General features: G+C 39.0%; 2 protein-coding genes across 3 annotated transcripts in view; one reads left to right on the top strand and one right to left on the bottom strand.

The window, feature by feature from the left end:
* The window catches only part of SLC16A2 (solute carrier family 16 member 2), a 178,442-nt gene that overhangs the window by 30,766 nt on the left and 122,792 nt on the right, over positions 1–24,884 (bottom strand). The gene's annotated exons all lie outside the window — the stretch shown is intronic.
* On the top strand, positions 17,480–19,178 carry LOC118653352 (serine/threonine-protein kinase RIO3-like). Its single transcript, XM_036304079.1, has one exon. It carries the CDS (start codon positions 17,495–17,497, stop codon positions 19,019–19,021), a length of 1,527 nt encoding a protein of 508 aa, XP_036159972.1. The 5' UTR covers positions 17,480–17,494; the 3' UTR covers positions 19,022–19,178.

Genomic DNA, 24,884 nt, shown 5'->3' with positions numbered 1-24,884 from the left:
ATTTCTTCCGCTCCATCTAGCAATAAAAAGGTGAGTGCCTTGCTGGCACAGTGTCATAGAAGGTCTACTAAAAAATAAGATTTAAATAAGATCCAGAGTCTCATAATATAATACCCAAAATGTCTAGGATACAATAGAAAACCACATCAAACACTAGGAAATCTCAACTTCAATGAGACAAGATAGTTAATTTATACCAACAACTAAATGACAAAGATGTTGGAGTTATTTGACAAGGATTTTAAAGCAGCCATCATAAAAATGCTTCAGTGAACAATTACAATCATACTTGAAATAGATGAAAAAATACTAAATCTCAGCAAATTAATAGAAAATACAGAAAAAAAAACAAAAGAAAATTTTAGAAATAAAAAACACAACTGAAATAATAATAAAAAATGCTTACTGAATGGGCTCCACAACAGAATGGAGAGGACAGAGGAAAGAATTAGTGAACTTGAAGATAGAATAATAGAAATTATCTAATCTAAACAACACAGAGATCATAAATTAGAAGAAAATAAAAGAGACTCAAGGAACTGCAGGGCTGTAATAAAAGATGTAACATTCCCGTCATTAGAGAAGTCGTGGATAAAGAGCAGGAATGAGGGGTTGAAAAAATGCTCAAAGAAATAATGGCTGAAAAATCCACAGATTTGGCAAAAGACAAACTTACAATATTAAGAACATGAATGAGCACCAAAGAGGATGAATCAAAGAAACCTATACCAAAACACATCATAATCAAAGTTCTGTAATCTAAACATTCACATGTAATATAATCTTGAAAACAGTGAGTTGGAGAGGATCCAAGATGTCAGTGAAGTAGATGGAAATTATAGTCACCTCCTCCAAGATAAAACCAGAATTACAACTAAATTATAGAACAATCCCAAATAACCAACTGAACACTTGCTGAACAGATGTGCTATAACGAAGGACTTACAGAAGAAACCACATCTAGACTGGTAGGAAGGGCAGAGGTATGGAAAAGGCTGTGAGGATTAATAAGAAAAAAAAAAAAAAAAAGCTATACCAGTGTGGCTCAGGGGTTGAGCATCAACTTATGAACTAGTAGGTCATAGCTCGATTCCCAATTGGGGCACATGCCTGGGTTGTGGGCTAATCTCCATTAGGGTGTGTGTGAGATCGATGATTCTAGATCATCATTGATGTTTCTGTCTCTCTCTCCTTATCCCATCCTCTCTGAAATCAATAAAAATATATTAAAAAACGACATTGAAACTTTAAAAATGAACCAAATCAAAAATCATGCAAATGAAGCATGCAATTAAGGAGATTGAGATGAACTACTGAGCATAGAAAACAGCCAACCAGATGGAGGAAAGAATCAGTGATATTGAAGATAGGAATCTAGAAATGATGCAGATGGAAGAAGGAAAAGACCTGAGCATAAAGAAGAATGAAAGCGCTCTATGAGAAATATCTGACTCCATCAGAAAAGCAATGTTAGAATAATAGGCATTCCAGAGGAATAAGAGAGGGAGCAGGGAATGGAGAGTCTATTCAAATAGTGGATAAGAACTTCCCAAACCTATGGAAAGAACTAGATCCTCAAATCCAAGAAGCAAATAGAACATCTAGATACCTCAATCCAAAGAGGCCCTCTCCAAGGCACTTTGTATTAAAACTGTCAAAAATTAATGACAAATAAAAAATTCTCAAATTAGCCAGGGAAAAGAAGGAAGTGACCCACAAAGGCAAACCCATCAGAATTAAATCTGACATCTTAGCAGAAACTCTACAAGCCATAAGAGAGTAGAACCAAATGTTCAGATGTCTGAAAGAGAGAAATTATCAGCCATAGATAATATATCCAGAAAAACTATTCTTTAAATATGAAGAAGAAGAAGAAAAAAAAGACGTTCCATTGAAGGAAATAATCAAGGGAGTTATTCTACCTGAAACAAAGAACATAAGGTCAGAACACTAAGGGTAAGATCACAAAAAACTTACAGCATAAACATGGATAATTTGTGACAAAAAATAACACACAAAACAAACAAACAAAAAAAACACATAAAAGGGGAGGTGGTAAAGGTCTGAACTGGCAAAGGAGGATGAAGATCAGATACACTCAAAAGAAAAAAAAACTACTATATATATGCAACTTTATTATTTATAAACCTAATGGTAATCACACACAAAAATCCCCAAACCAGGATACATAGCTTAAAAAGGAAAGAAGTATGGAATACCACCAGATAAAAACAACAAACAGAAACACAAAGGGAAAGAACTAATGGAGGACAGAGCTACCAGAAAACAAAAGATAAAACTACTAAAGTAGCCCTAGCTGGTTTGGGTCAGTGGATAGAGCATCAGCCTGCGGACTGAAGAGTTCGATTCCAGTCAAGGGCACATGCCCATGTTGTGGGCTTGATCCCCAGTGGGGGACGTGCAGGAGGCAGCCAATCAATGATTCTCTCTCATCATTGATATTTCTCTCTCTCTCTCTGAATCAATAAAAATATATTTAAAAAATGACTATGGTAAGTCCTCATACATCAATAATTACCATAAATGTAAATGGTCTGAATTCATCAATAAAGAGGCAACAGAGTAGCAGAGTGGATTTAAAAAAAAAAAGCCCTCAATAATATGCTGTCTACAAGAGACTCATCTAAGCTGCAAAGAGAAAGTTAGATTCAAAGTAAAAGGGTAGAAAATGATTCTCCAAGAAAATGATATCCACAGAAAAGCAGATGTAGCTATACTTATATCTGACAAAAAAGACTTCAAGATAACAAAGATAACAAGAGACAAAGATGGACAGTTTATAATGATAAGTGGGATACTACATCAAGTAAACTTAGCACTTCTTAATATATGTGCACACAACCAAGGAGCACCAAAATATATAAAACAACTACTCACAGAACTAAAGGGAGAAACAGATTTAAGCACAGTCATAGTTGGGGACCTTAATACTCCTTTGGCAGGTCTGGACAGATCAACCAAACAGCATATCAATAAGGAAATATTGGCTTTAAATGAAACACTAGATCAAATGGAAATAATTGACATTTACAGAAGCTTCCATCACAGAACATTAGGTTATACATTGTTCTCCAGTGCACATGGAACATTCCCAAGGATAGACCATATGTTGGGTCACAAAACTAGCATCAGCAAATTCAAGAAGATTGAAATGATAATAAATATATTCTCCAATCACGATGCCTTGAAATTAGAAATAAACTTCAAAAAAGTTGTAAAGAAACACACAAATACGAGGAGATTAAACAACATACTACTAAAAAAGTGCCTGGATCAAAGAAGAAATAAAAGATGAGATCAAAAGATGTATAGAGACAAATGAGAATGATGGTACAACATATTAAAACTTCTGGGATGCAGCGAAAGCAATAATAAGAGGGAAGTTTATATCATTACAGGCCTATCTCAATAAATAAGAGAAATCCCAAGTAAACAACCTAAAATCACATCTTAAAGAACTAGAAAAAGCAGAACAAAGGCAACCCAAAGTCAAAAGAAAGGAAATAGTAAAAATGAGAGCAGAATTGAATGAACTAGAGAACAAAATCACTATACAAAAAAATTCATAAGAGATAAAAAATGACAGCAAAGTGAATGTTACAGACACGCTCCCAGGACCAAGCTGGAATTACAACTAAAATACAAAAAAAAAAAAAAATCCTGAATAATCGACTGAAGACTATCTGGAAAGAACCCTGATTACCAAGGATGGAAAGTGAAGACCGCATAGAGACTAGTAGGAAGGGCAGAGGCGCAAAAAGGGCTGGCAGGGCTCCTACAGATAGCCCCTGAAGTTCTGGAGAGATATTTCAGCTGTGGGTGGTTGCCACTGAGAACTCTGTGGACTAATCCCCAAGCTTGCCCTCCAGCAGAGAGCACCAGAACTGAGAAAGATGTCCACATAACATCTGGCTGTGAAAAGCAGTAGGGTTGTTGTTGGCCAGAGAAGGACAGTTGAAAATGCAGGTATTCTCTTAAAGGGCCAATGTACAAAATTTCATGTGAAGCCACTCACCTTGTGCTCCAGCAGAGGGAGGGCACAGTGGCTACAGCAGTGTGAGGAGATTCCAGGTTTAAGGGCTCTGGGGTTAGAGTTCAGAAGTCAGCCAGCCTGGTATCCTCTGCTGAGTCAATCCCTCATACTGCAGAGAACATTTTTCTCCAGCTGACCTTTACCATACAGCCAGCTTCTGTGTTGGGGGGTGGGGGAGAGAAATTGCCACATCCTTTTGTAAAACACCTTGCTTCATCCTATGGAGTCTACACCTTGTTGTGGTCTATAGCCTAAGGCTAATTAACACTGAGCATGGCAGTCAGACTCCAGGCACAGGCAGATATCTGGAGGCTTTAAGTTTTGCCTGGTCTTCTGGACCCAGTTATAGGAAAAGCAGACCTTAGGGCATGTTTTTGTCCTTTCCAAAGTCACTCAGACCTAGCAGAAGGAGCCACAAGATTTGGATTGCTGACAGCTTCAAACAGGGTACCCAGTGCAAATCACAGAAAGCATCTGACATTGTTGAGCACTATACATGGGAGTCACAGCAGATCTATCTAATACATAAACACAAACACAAACAGGCAGCCAAAATGGGGAGACAAAAAAACAAGACCCAAATGAAAGAACAAGAGAATTCTCCAGAAGAATAGCTAAATGAAATGAAGATAAGAAATTTAGCAGATATAGAGTTTAGAATAATGATTACAAGGATGCTCAGCAGGATGAGAAAATATATAGAAACTACGAAAAAAGACCAGTTGGAAATGAAGAATGACATAGCACTAATAAAGAACACATTGGAAGGAATACACAGCAGATCAGGGGAAGCCAAGGATCAGATCAGTGAATTAGAAGACAGGGTAGAAGGAAATCACTCAATCAGAGAACCAAAAAAAAAACAAAAACAAAAACAAAAACAAAAAAAACAGGAGGAAAACTTAAGGGAGCCTTGGGACAATATGAAACATAACAATATTTGCATAATAGGTGTCCAGAAGGAGAAGAAAGTGAGCAAGGTTTAGAGAACATGTTTGAAAAATGATGGCAGAAATGTTCCCAAACCTGGTGAAGGAAAAAGTCACACAAGTCCAGGAGGTACAGAGAGTCCCAAGCAAAAAGAACCCAAACAGGCCCACACTCAGATGCATCAAAATTATAATGCCCAAAATGAAAGACAATGAGAGAATTTTAAAGGCAGCAAGAGAAAGAAATTTATTACCTACAAAGAAGCAACCACAAGGATTTCATCAGAAACGGATTTTCATCAGAAACACTACAGGCCTCAAGGGGAGGGCATGAAGTATTCAAGGTCATGAAAAGCAAGTATCTGAAACCAAGATTACTATATCCAGCAAGGCTAAATTTGAAATAGAGGGTGAAATAAAGAGCTTCCCAGATAAGAAAAAAGGCTAAAGGAAATTATCACCACCAAACCAGCACTGCAAGAAATGATAAGAGGGACTGCTGTAATGAGAAGAAGAAAGATACATATAGGGAGTCACTTAGGCATACAGAATTAACATGTCAGTAAATAAATATCAACCAATGATGACCTTAAATGGATTAAATGCTCCAATTAAAAGACATAGGGTAGCTGAATGGATACAAAAACATGACCCAACTCTATGCCGTCTACAAGAGACCCACCTCAGAAAAAAAAGACTCACACAAGATGAGAATGGATGAATGGAAAATAATTTTCCATGCAAATGGAAAAAAGAGGCTGGGACAGCATTACTCGTATCTGACAATATTGACTTCAAAATGAAGGCCATCATAATAGACAACAAAGGTCACTACATAATATTAAAGGAATCAATCTAACGGGAGACTATAACCCTGGTAAACATATATGCACCCAATACAGGAGGACCTAAATGTAAGAGAGAGAGAGGAGAGAGAGAGAGAGAGAGAGAGAGAGAGAGAGAGAGAGAGAGAAAGAGAGAGAGAGAGAAACAAAAACAAAAACAAAAAACAACTTCGGCAGACTTTAAGACAGACATAGACAATAATACAGTCATAGTAGGGGATTTTAACACTCCCTGCTGACTTCACTGGATAGATCTTCCAGACAAAAAATGAACAAGGAGGGAAGATGGCGGCGATATAGGCAGACGTGTCGCAGGTCGTGTCCCGGAGCAAATGGAGTGAGCAGCTGAAACTAATAACACCCACCCCGAATTGGCAAAATTGCTCAGCTGGTGAGACGGTTTGCAGCCTGGAAGGGCAGAACTCCCCTGGAAAGGTAAAAAAAACAGGGATTTGGGCAGGAAAGTTTGCCAGACCTCTGAGCCCAGAGGGTCGGAGGGAGACCGCGTGGCAGACAGCCGCGTCCCTTGGGACAGGCATGGCCCCTGACTGGGGAAAGGAGATCCAAGGGATTCCTGGCGCTGCCAGGGGATTTGAGAGCTTGGTTCTGTGATCACGGAAGACTGAGCCTAAAGGGGGCAGCCTGAAGAGCTGACCAGACCATGCAGTGCTGGTAAGAGAAGAGCTTACAGAAACCAAGCCTTCCCTGTTTCCGCGGCTGGCGTTTGTTTGTTTGTTTTCACTGAATCCTGTTCATGGGACATTTCGGATACAGACACTCACCTTGGCTGAAGAGAGGGAGAGTGTGCAGAGGAGTGGAATCTGGGGAGAGACTGAGGAGAGAAGGGGGGCCGGGAGAGGTGGCAGCGAATTGAGTGCTGAGACACCCCTGAGCCAAGGACTGGGGCAGCCATTCTCTCCAGAGAGAGAGACTCCTCCCCCCAGCCCACAGGCAAGGAGCACAGCCACACCCAGATTCCACCCTGAATGAGATCAAGGATTAAAATAATCTGATCAGTCCCTGGGAGTTAACAGGGTCTGGCCTATAGAGGGATTTTCAATCCCAGCAACAACATAGAGCTGGTAACTATTAAGGAACCAGCTCTGGATAGTTGACCTCTCCAAATCAGTTTTAAGTGCGATAGAGAAGCCGTATAGCCTCAGAGGCCAACCCCAGAACACTGCCACCCAGAGGCTGACCCACAAACTGACTCCTTGCTAAACACAAAATAAGGCAGTCTGGGAAACAAATACGGCCTGCTTTAAAATAAGGACTGTGGTTTACAACACAGAGGAACAGTGTATCGCAGGGAAACTCAACACTCTCCTGAATACCTGGCAGGACTAAAGGTGAGCCAGACTGAAGAATAGAAGAACCGAGGGTCCTTCACTACTGCAATTTTTTTTTCCTTTTTTCACCTTTTAACTAAGAAACCAATTTTTTTCATTTTTTTCTTTTTTTTTCTTCTTCTTTTTCCATCACCTGATTTTACCCTTTTAATTACTACCTTCTTATTTTTAACCAGTATTGTTACTGCTACCATTTTACCATTTTTTAAACTGCCATTTTATTTTCTCTTTATTTTATTTTGGGAATAGTGTCCTCCATTCTATTTTCATCGTTATATTATTAGTTGTTTCTAGTTTGCATCCATCTCCAGGGAGCTGTTGCTGGAATTTGTTGGGATTAGTGGCTGTTCTATAGGAGTATTCTCCTCATATAAAAAGTCTCTTCCCCTCTTCCACTTCATTCTCTCTTTTCGCTCTTTTTTTTCTTTTCTTTTCTCGCTTTTATTGCCCCCCCTCCTTTTTCCCAATTTCATTTTTGCACTCCTTTTTTTGGTCCCTACTTTTCTTTTCTTTTTTCTCTTTTATCTTTTTCTCCTACCTTCTTCCTTATCTCCCAATTCTCTTAATTCGGGTGGTCACCTTTATTTGGGGTTATTAATATCGTGAATATATTTGTGTATAGTGCCTGGTACGTGGTGCCTTGTTGTGTTGTATTTTGTGCCTTTAAATCAATGCAGCAGATCCAAGCAACAGCAGCCTCCTGAGCACCACACCCTCTGCTGAGGAACAGCAGCTGTACGTGAAGCCTCCCCCAACCAGCCAGAAGAGCCACCACAGCTGTGAACAGCACCCACCAGAGGAGCTGCTGCCAACTGAAGAGCAGCTGCTACCACAACCGCCCGAAGAGCAACCACAGACCAAGGAGTCACTGCCACCAAGGGAGCAGCCACTGAACGACTCAAAGTCTAGATATGTCAGTAAGATCAAACATGGGTAGACAAAGAAACCCCCAAAGGAAAGAGAAGGAGGACTCTCTAGAAAAGCAGCTAAGTAATACGGAGGCATGCAACATGACAGAAAAAGAATTCAGAATAAGGATTCTAGAGTGCATAAAACGAATGGAGGAAAAAATCAACAAGTTCTGCAAGAAGCAAGAAGAAACAGATGAAAAAATCAACAACATATGGAAGAAGCTAGAAGAAACAGATGAAAAAATCAACAACTTAAGTAAGACCCAAGAAGAAATGAAGAGTGATATAGCTGCAATAAAAAAACACCATTGAAAGTATCAACAGTAGACTAGGAGAAGCGGAGGAACGAATTAGTGAATTAGAAAACAAGGAAGCAAAACACACCCAAAATGTACTGCAATTGGAGAAAAAAATTAAAAGACAGGAGGAGAGCCTAAGGGAGCTTTGGGACAACATGAAACGAAACAACATATGAATAATAGGGGTGCCAGAACAACAGAAAGATGAACAAGGGTTAGAAAACCTATTCGAAGAAATAATATCAGAAAACTTCCCTGAGGTGGGGAAGAAAGAAGTCACACAAGCCCAGAGAGTCCCAAACAAGGTGAATCCAAAAAGACCCACACCAAGACACATCATAATTACCATTGGAAATGTTCAGGACAAAGAGAGAATCTTACAGGCTTCAAGAGAGAGACGGAAAGTTACATACAAGGGATCTCCCATTAGATTATCAAATGATTTCTCAACAGAAACACATCAGGCCAGAAAAGAATGGACGGAAATTTACAAAGTGATGCAAAGCAAAGGACTGAATCCAAGAATACTCTATCCAGCAAGGCTATCATTCAAAATTGAAGGGGAAATAAGAAGCTTCACAGACAAAAAGGCTAAGGGAGTTTATCACCACCAAGCCAGCAATGCAAGAAATGCTAAAGGGACTGGTATAAAAAGAAGAAATAAAAAGCTCAGAAAGAAAACAGCCACACAAAAAAGAAATGGCTACAAACAAGTACCTTTCAATAATAACTTTAAACGTAAACGGACTAAATGCTCCAACCAAAAGACATCGAATGGCTGAATGGATAAAAAAACATGACCCATACATCTGCTGTCTACAAGAAACCCACCTCAGTAGAAGGGACTCACACAGACTGAAAGTGAAGGGATGGAAAAATATCTTTCAGGCAAATGGAAAGGAAAAGAAAGCTGGGGTAGCAATACTTATATCGGACAAAATAGACCTCAAAGTGAAGGCCATAACAAGAGATACGGAAGGCCACTTCATAATACTAAAGGGATCAATACAACAAAAAGATATAACCCAGGTAAACATATATGCACCCAATGCAGGAGCACCCAAATTCATAAAAAAAATCCTGGAAGATATCAAAGGAGAGATGGACAACAATACAATCATAGTAGGGGACTTTAATACACCACTGACAGCACTGGATAAGTTCTTTAGACAAACAATCAGCAAAGATACAGCAATCCTAAATGACTCACTAGATAAGATGGACTTAATAGACATCTTCAGAACACTTCACCCCAAAGCCAGGGAATATACATTCTACTCAAGTGCTCATAAGACATATTCAAAAATAGACCATATATTGGGTCAAAAGCAAAGTATCCCCAAATTCAAGAAGACTGAAATCATAAAAAACATCTTCGCAGACCACGATGGCATAATATTAGAAATAAACTACAATAAAAACAACCCAAAATACTCAAACACCTGGAAGCTGAATAGCATGCTATTAAATATTGATTCGGTTACCAATGAGATCAAAGAAGAAATTAAAAACATCCTGGAAACTAATGACAATGAAAACACAACAATCCAAAACCTATGGGACACAATGAAAGCAGTCCTGAGAGGGAAGTTTATAGCTCTACAGGCCTATCTCAACAAACAAGAAAAAATGGTAGTAAATCATCTAACTCTACAACTCAAAGAATTAGAAAGAGAGCAATAAGAAAACCCCAGAGTGAGCAGAAGGAAGGAGATAATAAAGATTAGAGCAGAAATAAATGACATAGAGACCAAAAAAACAATACAGAAAATCAATGAAACCAAGAGCTGGTTCTTTGAAAGGATAAACAAGATTGACAAACCTCTAGCCAGACTCACCAAGAAGCAAAGAGAGAGGACCCAAATAAACAAAATCAGAAACGATAGAGGCGAAATAACAACAGACCCCACAGAAATACAAATGATTGTTAAAAAATACTATGGACAGCTCTACTCCAACAAACTAGACAACCTGGAGGAAATGGACAAATTCCTAGAAAAATACAACATTCCAAAACTCAGTCTGGAAGAATCTAAAAATCTCAACAGGCCAATAACTATGGAAGAAATTGAAGCAGTCATCAAAGAGCTTCCAGCAAACAAAAGCCCAGGACCAGACGGCTTCACAGGGGAGTTTTACCAAACATTCAAGGAAGAACTAAAACCTATCCTCCTCAGACTACTACAGAAATTCAAGAGGGAAGAACACTTCCAAGCTCATTCTATGAAGCCAGCATCACCCTAATACCAAAACCAGGTAAAGACAACACAATGAAAGAGAATTACAGGCCAATATCCGTCATGAACACAGATGCCAAAATCCTCAACAACATCTTAGCAAATCGGATCCAGCAGTACATCAGAAAGATCATACACCATGACCAAGTAGGATGTATACCAGGGATGCAAGGATGGTACAATATCCGCAAATCAATAAACGTGATACATAACATAAACAAATTGAAAGAAAAAAACCACATGGTCATATCAACTGATGCAGAAAAAGCATTTGACAAAATTCAACACCCATTTTTGATAAAAACTCTCAGTAAGGCGGGAGTAGAAGGATCATACCTCAACATAATAAAAGCCATATATGACAGGCCCACAGCCAACATCATACTCAATGGACAAAAACTAACACCATTTCCCCTAAGAACAGGAACAAGACAGGGATGCCCCCTCTCACCACTCCTGTTCAACATAGTACTGGAAGTGTTAGCCATTGCAATTAGGCAAGAAGAAGAAATAAAAGGCATCCAAATTGGAAAAGAGGAAGTAAAACTGTCCTTATTTGCAGACGACATGATATTATACATACAAAACCCTAGAGAGTCCATCAAAAAGCTACTAGACTTAATACATGAATTTGGCATTGTAGCAGGATACACAATTAACCCCAAGAAATCTGAGGTATTTCTATGCACCAATAGTGAACTTTCAGAAAGAGAGATTATAAAAACAATCCCGTTTTCCATCGCACCAAAAAAATTAAGCTACCTAGGAATAAACTTAACTAAAGAGGTAAAAGACCTCTACTCAGAAAACTACTGGTTGTTGAAAAAAGATATAGAGGAAGACATAAACAGATGGAAGAACATACTGTGTTCATGGATTGGTAGAATCAATATCATTAAAATGTCCATACTACCCAAAGCAATCTATAAATTCAACGCACTTCCCATTAAAGTACCAACGGCATACTTCATAGATCTAGAACGAAGTCTCCAAAAATTCATCTGGAATAAAAAAAGACCCTGAATAGCTGCAGCAATCCTGAAAAAGAACAAAGTAGGTGGGATCTCAATACCAGATATCAAGATGCATTACAAAACCACAGTTCTCAAAACTGCCTGGTACTGGCACAAAAATAGGCATATAGATCAATGGAATAGAATAGAGAGCTCAGAAATCGGCCCGAACCAATATGCTCAATTAATATTTGAAAAAGGAGGCAAGAACATACAATGGAGCCAAGATAGTCCCTTCAATAAATGGTGTTGCGAAAATTGGACAGATATATGCAAGAAAATGAAACTAGACGACCAACTTACACCATACACAAAAATAAACTCAAAATGGATAAAGGACTTAAATGTACGACAGGAAACCATAAAAATTCTAGAAGAATCCAAAGGCAACAAAATCTCAGACATAAGCCGACACAATTTCTTCACTGATACAGCTCCTAGGGCACTTGAAACTAAAGAGAAAATGAACAAATGGGACTACATCAAAATAATAAGCTTCTGCACAGCAAAAGAAACCATCAACAAAACAACGAGAAAACCCACTGTGTGGGAAAACATATTTGCCAATGTCATATCTGATAAGGGCCTAATCTCCAAAATTTATAGGGAACTCATACAACTTAACAAAAGGAAGATAAACATTCCAATCAAAAAATGGGCAAAGGATCTAAATAGACACCTTTCAAAAGAGGACATTCAGAAAGCCAAGAGACATATGAAAACATGCTCAAAGTCACTAATCATCCGAGAGATGCAAATCAAAAAAACAATGAGGTACCATCTCACAGCTGTCAGAATGGCTATCATCAACAAATCAACAAACGACAAGTGCTGGAGAGGATGTGGAGAAAAAGGAACACTTGTGCACTGCTGGTGGGAATGCAGACTGGTGCAGCCACTATGGAAGACAGTATGGAGTTTCCTCAAAAAACTGAAAATGGAACTCCCATTTGACCCTGTGATTCCACTTCTAGGAATATATCCGAAGAAATCAGAAACACCAATCAGAAAGGATATATGCACCCCTATGTTCATAGCAGCACAATTCACCATAGCTAAGATCTGGAAACAGCCTAAGTGCCCATCAGTAGATGAATGGATTAGAAAACTGTGGTACATCTACACGATGGAATACTATGCTGCTCTAAAAAGGAAGGAACTCTTACCATTTGCAAAGACATGGATGGAACTGGAGAGCATTATGCTAAGTGAAATAAGCCAGTCAATGAAGGAAAAATACCACATGATCTCACTCATTCATGGATAATAGAGACCATTATAAACTTTTGAACAATAATAGATACAGAGGCAGAGCTGCCTCAAACAGATCGTCAAACTGCAGCGGGAAGGCCGGGGAGGGTTGGGGGGCAGGAGGTAGGGGGGTAAGAGATCAACCAAAGGACTTGTATGCATGCATATAAGCATAACCAATGGACATAAGACACTGGGGGATAGGGGAGGCTAGGGGACTGTCTAGGGCGGGGGGAAAAATATGGACACATATGTAATACCCTTTGTATTACTTTAAGCAATAAAAAAAAAATGAACAAGGAAACAATAGCTCTAAAGCCGTGGTCGGCAAACGGAGGCTCACGAGCCACATGTGGCTCTTTGGCCCCTTGAGTGTGGCTCTTCCTAAGCTTTAGGAGTACCCTAATTAAGTTAATAACAATGTATCTACCTATATAGTTTAAGTTTAAAAAAGTTGGCTCTCAAAAGAAATTTCAATTGTTGTACTGTTGATATTTGGCTCTGTTGACTAATGCGTTTGCCGACCACTGCTCTAAAGGACACACACTGGATCAGATGGATTTAATTGACGTTTATAGAACATTTCACCCCAATGCTGCAGAATATATATTTCCCACAAGTGAACATGGGTCATTCTCAAAGATAGACCACATGTTAGGACACAAAACAAGTCTCTACAAGTTCAAGAAGATTGAAATCATATCAAGCATCTTCTCAGATCACAATGGAATAAAATTAGAAATCAACTACATAAAAACACTCAAAAATATTCAAACACATGGAGGCTAAATAGAATGTTATTAAACAATAAGTGGGTTGCCAATGAGATAAAAAAAGACATAAAAAACTTCCTGGAGACAATGGAAAGTGAACACACAACAACCCCAAATCACTGGGACACAGCAGAAGCATAGCATTACAGGCCTACCTGAAAAAAAAAGAAAGAAAAAAAAAAGAAAAATGATATTGAAATATTTAGCCCTACAACTTAAGGAATTAAAAAATAACAAGAATTGCCCAGAGTAAATAGAAGAAAGGAAATAATAAAGATTAGAGCAGAAATAAAGGACAGATAGACTTAAAAATGCAAAGAAAAAAAATCATGAAACCAAGAGCCACTTCTTTGAAAAGATAAACAAGGTTGGTGAACCAGACTCATCAAGAAACAAAGACAGGACACAAATCAACAAAATCAGAAACAAAAGTGGTGAAGTAACAACTGACACCACAGAAACACAAAATATTGTAAGAAAACACTATGAACAACTATATGCCAACAAGCTGGACAATGTGGATGAAATGGATAAATTCCTAGAAAAATATAACCTACCAAAACTGAATCAGGAAGAGTCAGAAAACCTGAATAGGCCAATAACAACTGAGGAAATAGAAGAAGTAATAATAACAATAAACTCCAAGCAAACAAAAGCCCTGGTCCTGATGGCTTCACAGGAGTTTTACCAAATATTCAAAGAAGAACTAGCACTTATACTCCTCAAAATTTTCCAAAAAAAAATCCAAGAGAAAGGCCAATTTTTCAAGCTGTTTTTATGAGGCCAGCATTATCCTAGTTCCAAAACTATATAAAGTCACTACACAGAAAGAAAATTATGGGCCAATATTCCTGATAAACATAGATGCTAAAATCCTCAATAAAATATTAGCCAATAAGATCCACCAATATATTAAAAAGATCATACACCATGGCCAAGTGAGATTTATTCTGGTGATTCAAGGCTGGTACAATATTCACAAATCAACAAACGTGATACATCACATAAACAAAGTGAAAGACAAAAATCAGATGATCATATAAATAGTGCAGAAAAAACATTCAACAAAATAAAACACTCATTTTTGATAAAAACTTTGAGCAATGTAGGAATATAGGAATCATATCTCAACATAATAAAGACCATATATGACAAACCTACAGCCAAAATGAAACTGAATGGGCAAAAACTAAAAACATTTCTCCTAAGAACCACCAAAAGACTGGGATATCTGCATCCATCACTCTTATTCCACATAATACTGGAAGGCCTAGCCACAGCAATGAGACAAGAAGAAGAAATAAAAGGCATCCAAATTGGAAAGGAGAAAGTAAAACTCTGCAGATGACATGATATTATACATAGAAAATCCTAAAGACTCCACCAAAAAATCTACTAAATTTAATAAATGAATTTGGCAAAGGAGCAGGATACAAAATCAACATTTAAAAATCCATGGCCTGCCCTAACTGGTTTGGCTCAGTGGACAGAGCGTCAGCCTGCGGACTCGAGGGTCCCAGGTTTTATTCTGGTCAAGGGCATGTACCTTGGTTGTGGGCACATCCCCAGTAGGGGGTGTGCAGGAGGCAGCTGATCAATGTTTCTCTCTCATCGATGTTTCTAACTTTCTATCCCTATCCCTTCTTTTCTGTAAAAAATCAATAAAATATATTTGAAAAAAAAATCCATGGCCTTTTCATACATCAATGATGAATTCTTAGAAAGAGAAACTAAACAAATAATCCCATTTACCATTGCAACAAAAAAATTAAGATACTTAGGAAGAAACTTAACCAAGGAGGCAAAAGACTTGTACTCAGAAAACTACAGGACATTGAAAAAATAGATAAAGATATAAACTAGTGGAAGAATATACTGTGTTCATGTATTGATAGAATTAACAACATTAAAATGTCCACACAGCCCAAGAAAATCTACATATATAATGCAATCTCTATTAAAACACAAAGAGCATATTTCACAGATCTAGAACAAATACTCCAAAAATTTATATGGACCCAAAAAAGACACTGGATACCCACAGCAATCCTATGAAGAACAAAGTTGGAGGGATCACAATACCAGATATCAAGTTATACTAAAAAGCCACCTTAATCAAACAGCCTGGTACTGGCACATGAACAGGCATATAGATCAATGGATCAGAACAAAGACCTCAGAAATCAACCCAAGCCATTACACTCAATATTTGACAAAAGAGGCAAGAATGTACAATGGATCAGAGACAGTCTCTTCAGGAAATGGTGTTGGGAAAATTGGACCGATACATGCAAAATAAATAAATAAATAAATAAATAAATAAATAAATAAATAAATAAGTAAGTAAACCAGACCACCAACTTATACCACACCTAAGAATAAGCTCAAAATGGATAAAAGACTTAAACGTAAGTAATGAAACCATAAAATTCCTAGAAGAAGCCATAGGCAGCAAAATCTCAGACATCTCTCATACCTATATGTTTACAGATACATCTCCTAGGGCAAAGGAAACTAAGGCAAAAATAAACATATGGTACTGGTAAAAATAAAAAGCTTCTGCACAGCAAAAGAAACCATTAACAAAATAACAAGAAAGCACATTGCATGGGAAAACATATTTGCCAATGATGTATCCAATAAGAGGTTAATTTAAAATATATATAAGGAACACATACAACTTAACAAAAGGAAGACAAAAAAATCCAATTAAAAATGGGTAAATGACCTAAATAAACACTTCTCCTAAGAGGACATATAGATGGCCAAGAGACATATGAAAGCATGCTCAAAGTCACTGATCATCAGAAAGATGAAAATTAAAACAACAATTAGGTATAACCTCACACCTGTCAGAATGGCTACCATCAACAAATCAACATGTGCTGGCGAGGATGTGGAGAAAAGGGAACTCTAGTACACTGTTGGTGGGAATTCAGATTAGTGCAGCCATTAGGTAAAACAGTATGGAGTTTCCTCAAAAAGTGAAATATGGAACTTCCATTTGACCCAGTGATCCCACTTCTAGGAATATATCCTAATCCTAATAAACCAGAAACACCAATCTGAAAGAATATATGCACCCCTATGTTCATAGCAGCAAAATTTGCAATAGCTTAGAAAGGACCTGGAAAGAGCCCGAGTGCCCATCAGTAGATGAATGGATAAAAAAGCTGTGGTACATTTGTACTATGGAAAACTATGCATCAGTAAAAAAGAAGAATCTCTTACCCTTTGAGACAGCATGGAGGGACCTGGAGAGTATCTTACTAAATGAAATAAGCCAGTCAGAGAAAGAAAAGCACCATATGATTTCACTCATATGTGGAATCTAATGAACAAAATAAACTGGTGAACAAAATAGATCCAGAGCCCTAGCTGGTTTGGCTTAGTGGATAGCACATCAGCCTGCAGACTGAAGGATCCTGGATTCAATTCCAGATAAGGGCACATGCCTGCATTGCAGCCTCAATCCCCAGTGGGGGATGTGCAGGAGGCAGCCCATCAATGATTCTCTCTCACCATTGATGTTTCTATCTCTCCTTCTCCCTTCCTCTCCAAAATCAATAAAAATATATGTTTAAAAAATATATCCAGAGACATAAACACATAGAACAGACTGTAGAATCTCAGAGGGAAGGTAGAGGAGGATATGTGGGTCGGAAGTGACCAACCAAAGAACTTGTATGCATATAAGTATACACAATGGAATACTACTCAGTCATAAGAAAGGATGAAATACTGACATTTGCAACAACATGGATAACCCATGGATACCAACAATAGGGTGGTGAAGGCCTGGTGCAGCGGTGGGTGGGGGCTAGAAGAGGTCAATGGGGGAAAAAGAGGATCTGTCACCGCCAGTTGGGCCCCAGCTCCCCGTCGCCCCGGCCCCGCCTCCGGCCCTGCCATCGCTCCTGTGCTCGCGGCTGGCTCTTCCCCGCATGGATCTGGTCGGAGTGTCATCGCTGGAACCCGGGCCGGCGGCGGCCTGGGGACCCAACAAGTGTCCATGGGCTACTCCTCAAAAGACAATATCCTGTTCTTTGGCTGATGTCATGAGTGAGCAGTTGGCTAAAGAGTTGCAATTAGAAGAAGAAGCTGCTGCTTTTCCTAAAGTTGCTGTTGCTGAAGGACCATTTCTTACTGGAGAAAACACTGATACTTCCAGCGACCTAATGCTGGCTCAGATGCTACAGATGGAATTTGACAGAGAATATGATGCACAGCTTAGGCGTGAAGAAAAAAAATTCAATGGCGATAGCAAAGTTTCCATTTCCTTTGAGAATTATCGAAAAGTGTATCCCTATGAAGACAGTGATAGCTCTGAAGATGAGGTTGACTGGCAGGACACTCGTGATGATCCATATAGACCAGCAAAACCAGTTCCTACTCCCAAAAAGGGGTTTATTGGAAAAGGAAAAGACATCACCACCAAACATGATGAAGTAGTCTGTGGGAGAAAGAATACAGCCAGAATGGAGCATTTTGCACCTGGGTTTCAGGTAGGAGATGGAATTGGAATGGATTTAAAACTATCAAACCATGTTTTCAATGCTTTAAAACAACATGCCTACTCAGAAGAACGTCGAAGTGCTCGCCTCCACGAGAAAAAAGAACACTCTACTGCAGAAAAAGCAGTTGATCCTAAGACACGCTTACTTATGTATAAAATGGTCAATTCGGGAATGTTGGAGACCATCACTGGCTGCATCAGCACAGGCATGGAAGATGAAAAGGAATGTAGTAAATTTATACCTCCAGAATGTGCCATCAAGGTATTTAAAACAACCCTTAATGAGTTTAAGAACCGTGACAAATACATTAAAGATGATTTCAGGTTTAAAGATCGCTTCAGTAAACTAAATCCACATAAGATCATCCGAATGTTGGCAGAAAAGGAAATGCACAACCTCACCAGAATGCAGAAAGCTGGAATTCTTTGCCCAGCAGTTGTGCTGCTCAAGAAACACATTTTAGTGATGTCTTTTATTGGCCATGATCAAGTTCCAGCTCCCAAATTAAAAGAAGTGAAGCTCAGTAGCGAAGAAATGAAAGAAGCCTACCACCAAACTCTTCACTTGATGCAGCAGTTATATAACGAATGCACGCTCGTGCATGCCGACCTCAGTGAATATAACATGCTGTGGCATGCTGGAAAGGTTTGGTTGATCGATGTCAGTCAGTCTGTAGAACCGACCCATCCTCATGGCCTGGAGTTCTTGTTCCGTGACTGTAGGAATGTCTCACAGATAGAAGCTTTGGAGAAAATGAATGAAGATCACCTTCAGAAGAATGGAAGGAAAGCTGCTTCGTTTTTGAAAGACGACAAAGGTCCTCCAGTCCCACGCGATGCATAGCACCAATACCCGCTGCTCTCAGTGGCGACCCAGCGGCGACTGCCAGCTGCCAATGCCAAATGAAGTTACGGGCAACTTGAGATACCAACACGAGGAGTGTACAATGGTGCTTCTGTGCTTTTCCCCTGGTAGCCCTAATGCCAGACGTGTGGAATTTTAGCTCGGCATTGAGAGAATAAAATGACACTACCTCTCAAAAAAAAAAAAAAAAAAAGAAAGAAAAGAAAAGAAAAGAAAAGAAAAAGAGGAACATATGTAATACTTTCAATAATAAAGATATAATTTTAAAAAATAAATGAAAAATATGATTGCATGATGATTAACAAAAATTAAAAAAAAATTGAGGTAATGCAAAAAAAAATAAAACAAAGAGTTGGTTCTTTGAAAAGATTAATAAAATTGACAAAGCCCTGGCTATACTCACTGAGGAAAAAAAAGAAAAGACCCATTTAAACAAAATCAGAAGTGAGAGGTGAAGTCACCACAGACATCATAGATATACAAAGGATCATGCTAATATATTATGAAAGACTATATGCCACTAAAGTCAATAACCTAGAAGAAATGGATAAGTTCCTAGAAATATATAACCTTCCTAGACTAAATCATGAACAATTGGAAAATGTAAAACTACTGATCTGATCAGCAGTGAAGAAATTAAAATAACTATCAAAAACCTCCTCAATAATAAAAATCCAGGACCAGATGGCTTCAGTGAATCCTACCAAACATTCAAAGAAGATTAAAAACCTATCCTTCTCAAACTCTTCCAAAAAAAATTGAAGAAGAAGCACTACTTTCTAACACATTTTATGAGGCCAATATAACCCTGATACCAAAATCCAGCAAGGATAATAAAAAATAAAATAAAACTATGGACCAATATATATCTGATGAATACGGATGCAAAAATCCTAAACAAAATATTAGCAAATCAAATTCAGAAATACATAAAAAAAATAATACATCACTATCAAGTGAGTTTCATTCCAGGGACAAAAGGATGGATTAACATACGCAAGTCAATCAATGTAATCCACCACGTTAACAAATAAAGATAAAAATAATATGTTCTTGGGACTTCCAAAATGGCGACCAGCAGGAAGGTAGGGAGGGAGAGAGTGTGAGAGCGCAAGGAAGTGATAGAGGAGTGTGTGGACGCCTTTGGTGTGTGTGTATGAGCTAGGGACAGTTAGATTCTGCAGGTCTTCTAAGGGGCTGCTAAACCAGGCAGTCTTAGGCTGCGGAGTCCCGCTCCCTGCGCAGACACTCCTGGGCGGCCAGCACAGGCACGGTGACCACGCCATCTTGGGAAACAGAGCTGCTTGAGACTACGATCCTGGCCTCAGCACCACCCAGTCTGATCTCAGACGCATACCAGGACCCTGCAGCCACTCGGGACAGAGACTTGTGACCACAGCTACAGACCTGCGGACACCAAAAGTTCAGAAATCCCCACAGCAGATCTATGAGTAACAGAGCCCATCCCCCCTTCCCACAGGCTTGCAGGCAGCGCCAGAGTAACTAACTGATAGACCCACCCCTTGCCTGGGCCTCAGTGCTCCAGGAACTTTAGCCAGGAAGTGCGCTAGCACCTTGGAACTGATCCCGCATAGGGCCGTGTTCAGGAGTCCTGGGCTAGGAGTAATCACGCGAACACCGGGAATTTGTCCCACGTAGCACAGGCCCAGGGACCCCAATTCTCTGGGCAGGAGGCAGCACCAAGCACCAGTGACTTGACTGTGTTTCTTATCACCTGAGCCTGAGATCCTGATTTCCTGTGCATTCATACTAAGAGCCAGTGACTTCAATTCCTGGTGCAAGGGCACACAGGGACCCTGATTCTCAAGGCAAGGTTGCACGAAGCAACAGAGACTCTGATACCGGATTCTGGGGAACTCTGACTCCTGGCACACGCTAGGGGGCTCTGGTTTTCAACACGCTTCAGGGGGGTCTCTGTTTCAGCCCGGTGCAGGCAGGGTCCCTGATTCTAAGGGAGCCTACAAGGCCACATTGAGCGCTGACAACACTGACTCTGAGCGAGCCTGGTTTCCACCAACGCACAACAACCACACATCTTAGTGTCAGAGCCTTCAGTGACACTAGGGTGGTGGGAGGCTCCCACTGCACATGGCCCAGGCCCACACAACTCGACGTTTGAACCATCAGGAGATAATCAGAATGAAGAGACGAAACAACACCCAGAGGAAAGACAATGAGGAGTCACCAAGAAAGGACATTAATGAAGTTGAAGCATCCAACATGACAAAAAAAGAATTCAGAATAATGGTTGTACAATCCATTCACCGGATGGATGAGAAAATCAACAACCTATGCAAGAATCAGGAAGAAATGAAAAATGATATAGCTACAATCAAAAACACCATGGAAAGTTTCAACAGCAGACTAGAAGAAGCAGAGGATCGAATTAGTGAATTAGAAGATAAGGCAGAAAAACAAGCTCAATCTGAACAGCAACTGGAGAAAAGAATTAAAAAGCAGGAGGAGAGCCTAAGGGAGCTTCGGGACAACATGAAACGACGTAACATACGCATAATAGGGCTCCAAGAAGGACAAAAAGAGCAGCAAGGATTAGAAAACCTATTTGAAGAAATAATGTCAGAAAACTTCCCAGATATGGGTAAGAAAAAAGTTACACAAGTACAGAGAATCCCAGGCAAGATGAACCCCAAAAGACCCACACCAAAACACGTCATAATAACGATGGCAAATGTACAAGACAAAGACAGAATCTTAAAGGCTGCAAGAGAGAAACAGAGAGTTACCTACAAAGGATCCCCCATCAGATTATCAAATGATTTCTCAACAGAAACACATCAGGCCAGAAAAGAATGGACAGAAATTTACAAAGTGATGCAAAGCAAAGGACTGAATCCAAGAATACTCTATCCAGCAAGGCTATCATTCAAAACTGAAGGGGAAATAAGAAGCTTCACAGACAAAAAGGCTAAGGGAGTTTATCACCACCAAGCCAGCAATGCAAGAAATGCTAAAGGGACTGGTGTAAAAAGAAGAACTACAAAGCCCAGAAAGAAAACAGCCACAAAAAAAAAAAAAAAGAAATGGCTATAAACAAGTACCTTTCAATAATAACTTTAAACGTAAATGGACTAAATGGTCCAATCAAAAGACATCAAGGGGCTGAATGGATAAAAAAACATGTCCAATATATTTGCTGTCTACAAGAGACCCACCTCAGTAGAAGGGACTCACACAGACTGAAAATGAAGGGATGGAAAAATATCTTTCAGGCAAATGGAAATGAAAAAAAAAGGTGGCGTAGCAATACTTATATCAGACAAAATAGACCTCAAAGTGAAGGCCATAACAAGAGATAAGAAAGGCCACTTCATAATACTAAAGGGATCAGTACAAAAAGAGGATATAACCCTGATAAACATGTATGCACCCAATGCAGGAGCACCCACATACATAAGAAAACTCTTGGAAGATATCAGGGGAGAGATTGACAACAATACAATCATAGTAGGGGACTTTAATACACCACTGACATCACTGGATAAATCCGCTAGACAAAAACTCAGCAAAGAAACAGCAAGCCTAAATGACTCACTAGATCAGATGGACTTAATTGACATCTTCAGAACACTTCACCCCAAAGCCACAAAATATACGTTCTTCTCAAGTGCTTATGGGACATCTTCAAAAATAGACCACATATTGGGTCACAAACAAAGTCTCCCCAAATTCAAGAAGATTGAAATCATACCAAGCATCTTCTCATATCACAAGGCCATAATATTAGAAATACTACAATAAAAACAACTCAAAATACTCAAACACCTGGAAGCTGAATAGCATGTTATTAAATATTGATTGGGTTACCAATGAGATCAAAGAAGAAATTAAAAACATTCTGGAAACTCAATACCAGATATCAAGCTGTATTACAAAGCCACTGTTCTCAAAACTGCCTGGTACTGGCACAAGAACAGACATATAGATCAATGGAATAGAATAGAGAGCCCAGAAATCAGCCCCAACCAATACGTTCAATTTATATTTGACAAAGGAGGCAAGAACATACAATGGAGCCAAGATAGTCTTTTCAATAAATGGTGTTGGGAAAATTGGACAGATACATGCAAGAAAACAAAACTAGACCCCCAACTTACACCATACACAAAAATAAACTCAAAATGGATAAAGGACTTAAATCTACGACAGGAAACCATACAAATACTAGAAGAATCCAAAGGCAACAAAATCTCAGACATATTCGAAGCAATTTCTTCACCGATACAGCTCCTAGGGCATTGGAAACTAAAGAGAAAATAAACAAATGGGACTACATCAAAATAAAAAGCTTCTGCACAGCAAAAGAAACCATCAACAAAACAACAAGAAAACCCACTGCATGGGAAAACATATTTGCCAATGTCATATCTGATAAGGGCCTAATCTCCAAAATTTATAGGGAACTCATACAACTTAACAAAAGGAAGTTAAACATTCCAATCAAAAAATGGGCAAAGGATCTAAATAGACACCTTTCAAAAGAGGATATTCAGAAAGCCAACAGACATATGAAAACATGCTCAAAGTCACTAATCATCCGAGAGATGCAAATCAAAACAACAATGAGGTACCATCTCACACCTGTCAGACTGGCTATCATCAACAAATCAACAAACGACAAGTGCTGGAGAGGATGTGGAGAAAAAGGAACACTTGTGCACTGCTGGTGGGAATGCAGACTGTTGCAACCACTATGGAAAACAGTATGGAGTTTCCTCAAAAAACTGAAAATGGAACTCCCATTTGACCCTGTGATCCCACTTCTAGGAATATATCCCAAGAAACCAGAAACACCAATCAGAAAGGATATATGAATCCCTATGTTCATAGCAGCACAATTCACCATAGCTAAGGTATGGAAACAGCCTAAGTGCCCATCTGTAGATGAATGGATTAGAAAACTGTGGTACATCTACACGATGGAATACTATGCTGCTGTAAAAAAGAAGGAACACTTACCATTTGTGACAGCATGGATGGAACTGGAGAGCATTATGCTAAGTGAAATAAGCCAGTCAATGAAGGAAGAATACCACATGATCTCACTCATTTATGCACAATAAAGACCCTTATAAACTTATGAACAAAAATAGATACAGATGCAGAGCTGCCTCGAACAGACTGTCAAACTACAGCAGGAAGGCCAGGGAGGGTGGGAGGGCAGGAGGGGGGTGGGTAAGAGACCAACCAAAGGACTTGTATACATGCATATAAGCATAACCAATGGACATAAGACACTGGGGGGTAGGGGAGGCTAGGGGATTGTCAAGGACGGGGGGAAAAAAAGGAGACATATGTAATACTCTTTGTAATACTTTAAGCAATAAAAAATAAATTAATTAAAAAAATAATATTTTCTTATCAATAGATGCAGAAAAAAGCATTTGATAAAAACAGTCATGATAAAAAACAGTCAATAAAATAGGAATAGAAAGAAAATACCTCAACATAATAAAGGCCATAGATGATAAACCCTCAGCTAATATAATACTCAATATCAACTAATATCACAATGGTGAAAAACTGAAAGCTTTTCCTCTAAGATCAGGAACTACAGAAGGATGTCTACTCTCACCACTCTTAACATATTTCTGAAAATCCTAGCCAGAGCCATAAGGCAAGAGAAAGAAATAAAATATATCTAAATAGGGAAGGGAAAATTCCAACTGTCGCTTCATGTGGGCAAAATATTCTGTATATAGAAAACCCTAAACACTCTACCAAAAAACTATTAGAAACAATAACCAAATCCAATCAAGTTGCAGGATATAAAATCAATGTGAAAAAACCCATTGCCTTCCTA

This window comes from Myotis myotis, unplaced genomic scaffold (genome assembly GCF_014108235.1).
Source record: "Myotis myotis isolate mMyoMyo1 unplaced genomic scaffold, mMyoMyo1.p scaffold_m19_p_4, whole genome shotgun sequence".
Lineage (NCBI taxonomy): Eukaryota > Metazoa > Chordata > Mammalia > Chiroptera > Vespertilionidae > Myotis > Myotis myotis.
This window is presented reverse-complemented; position numbering and strand designations above follow the sequence as displayed.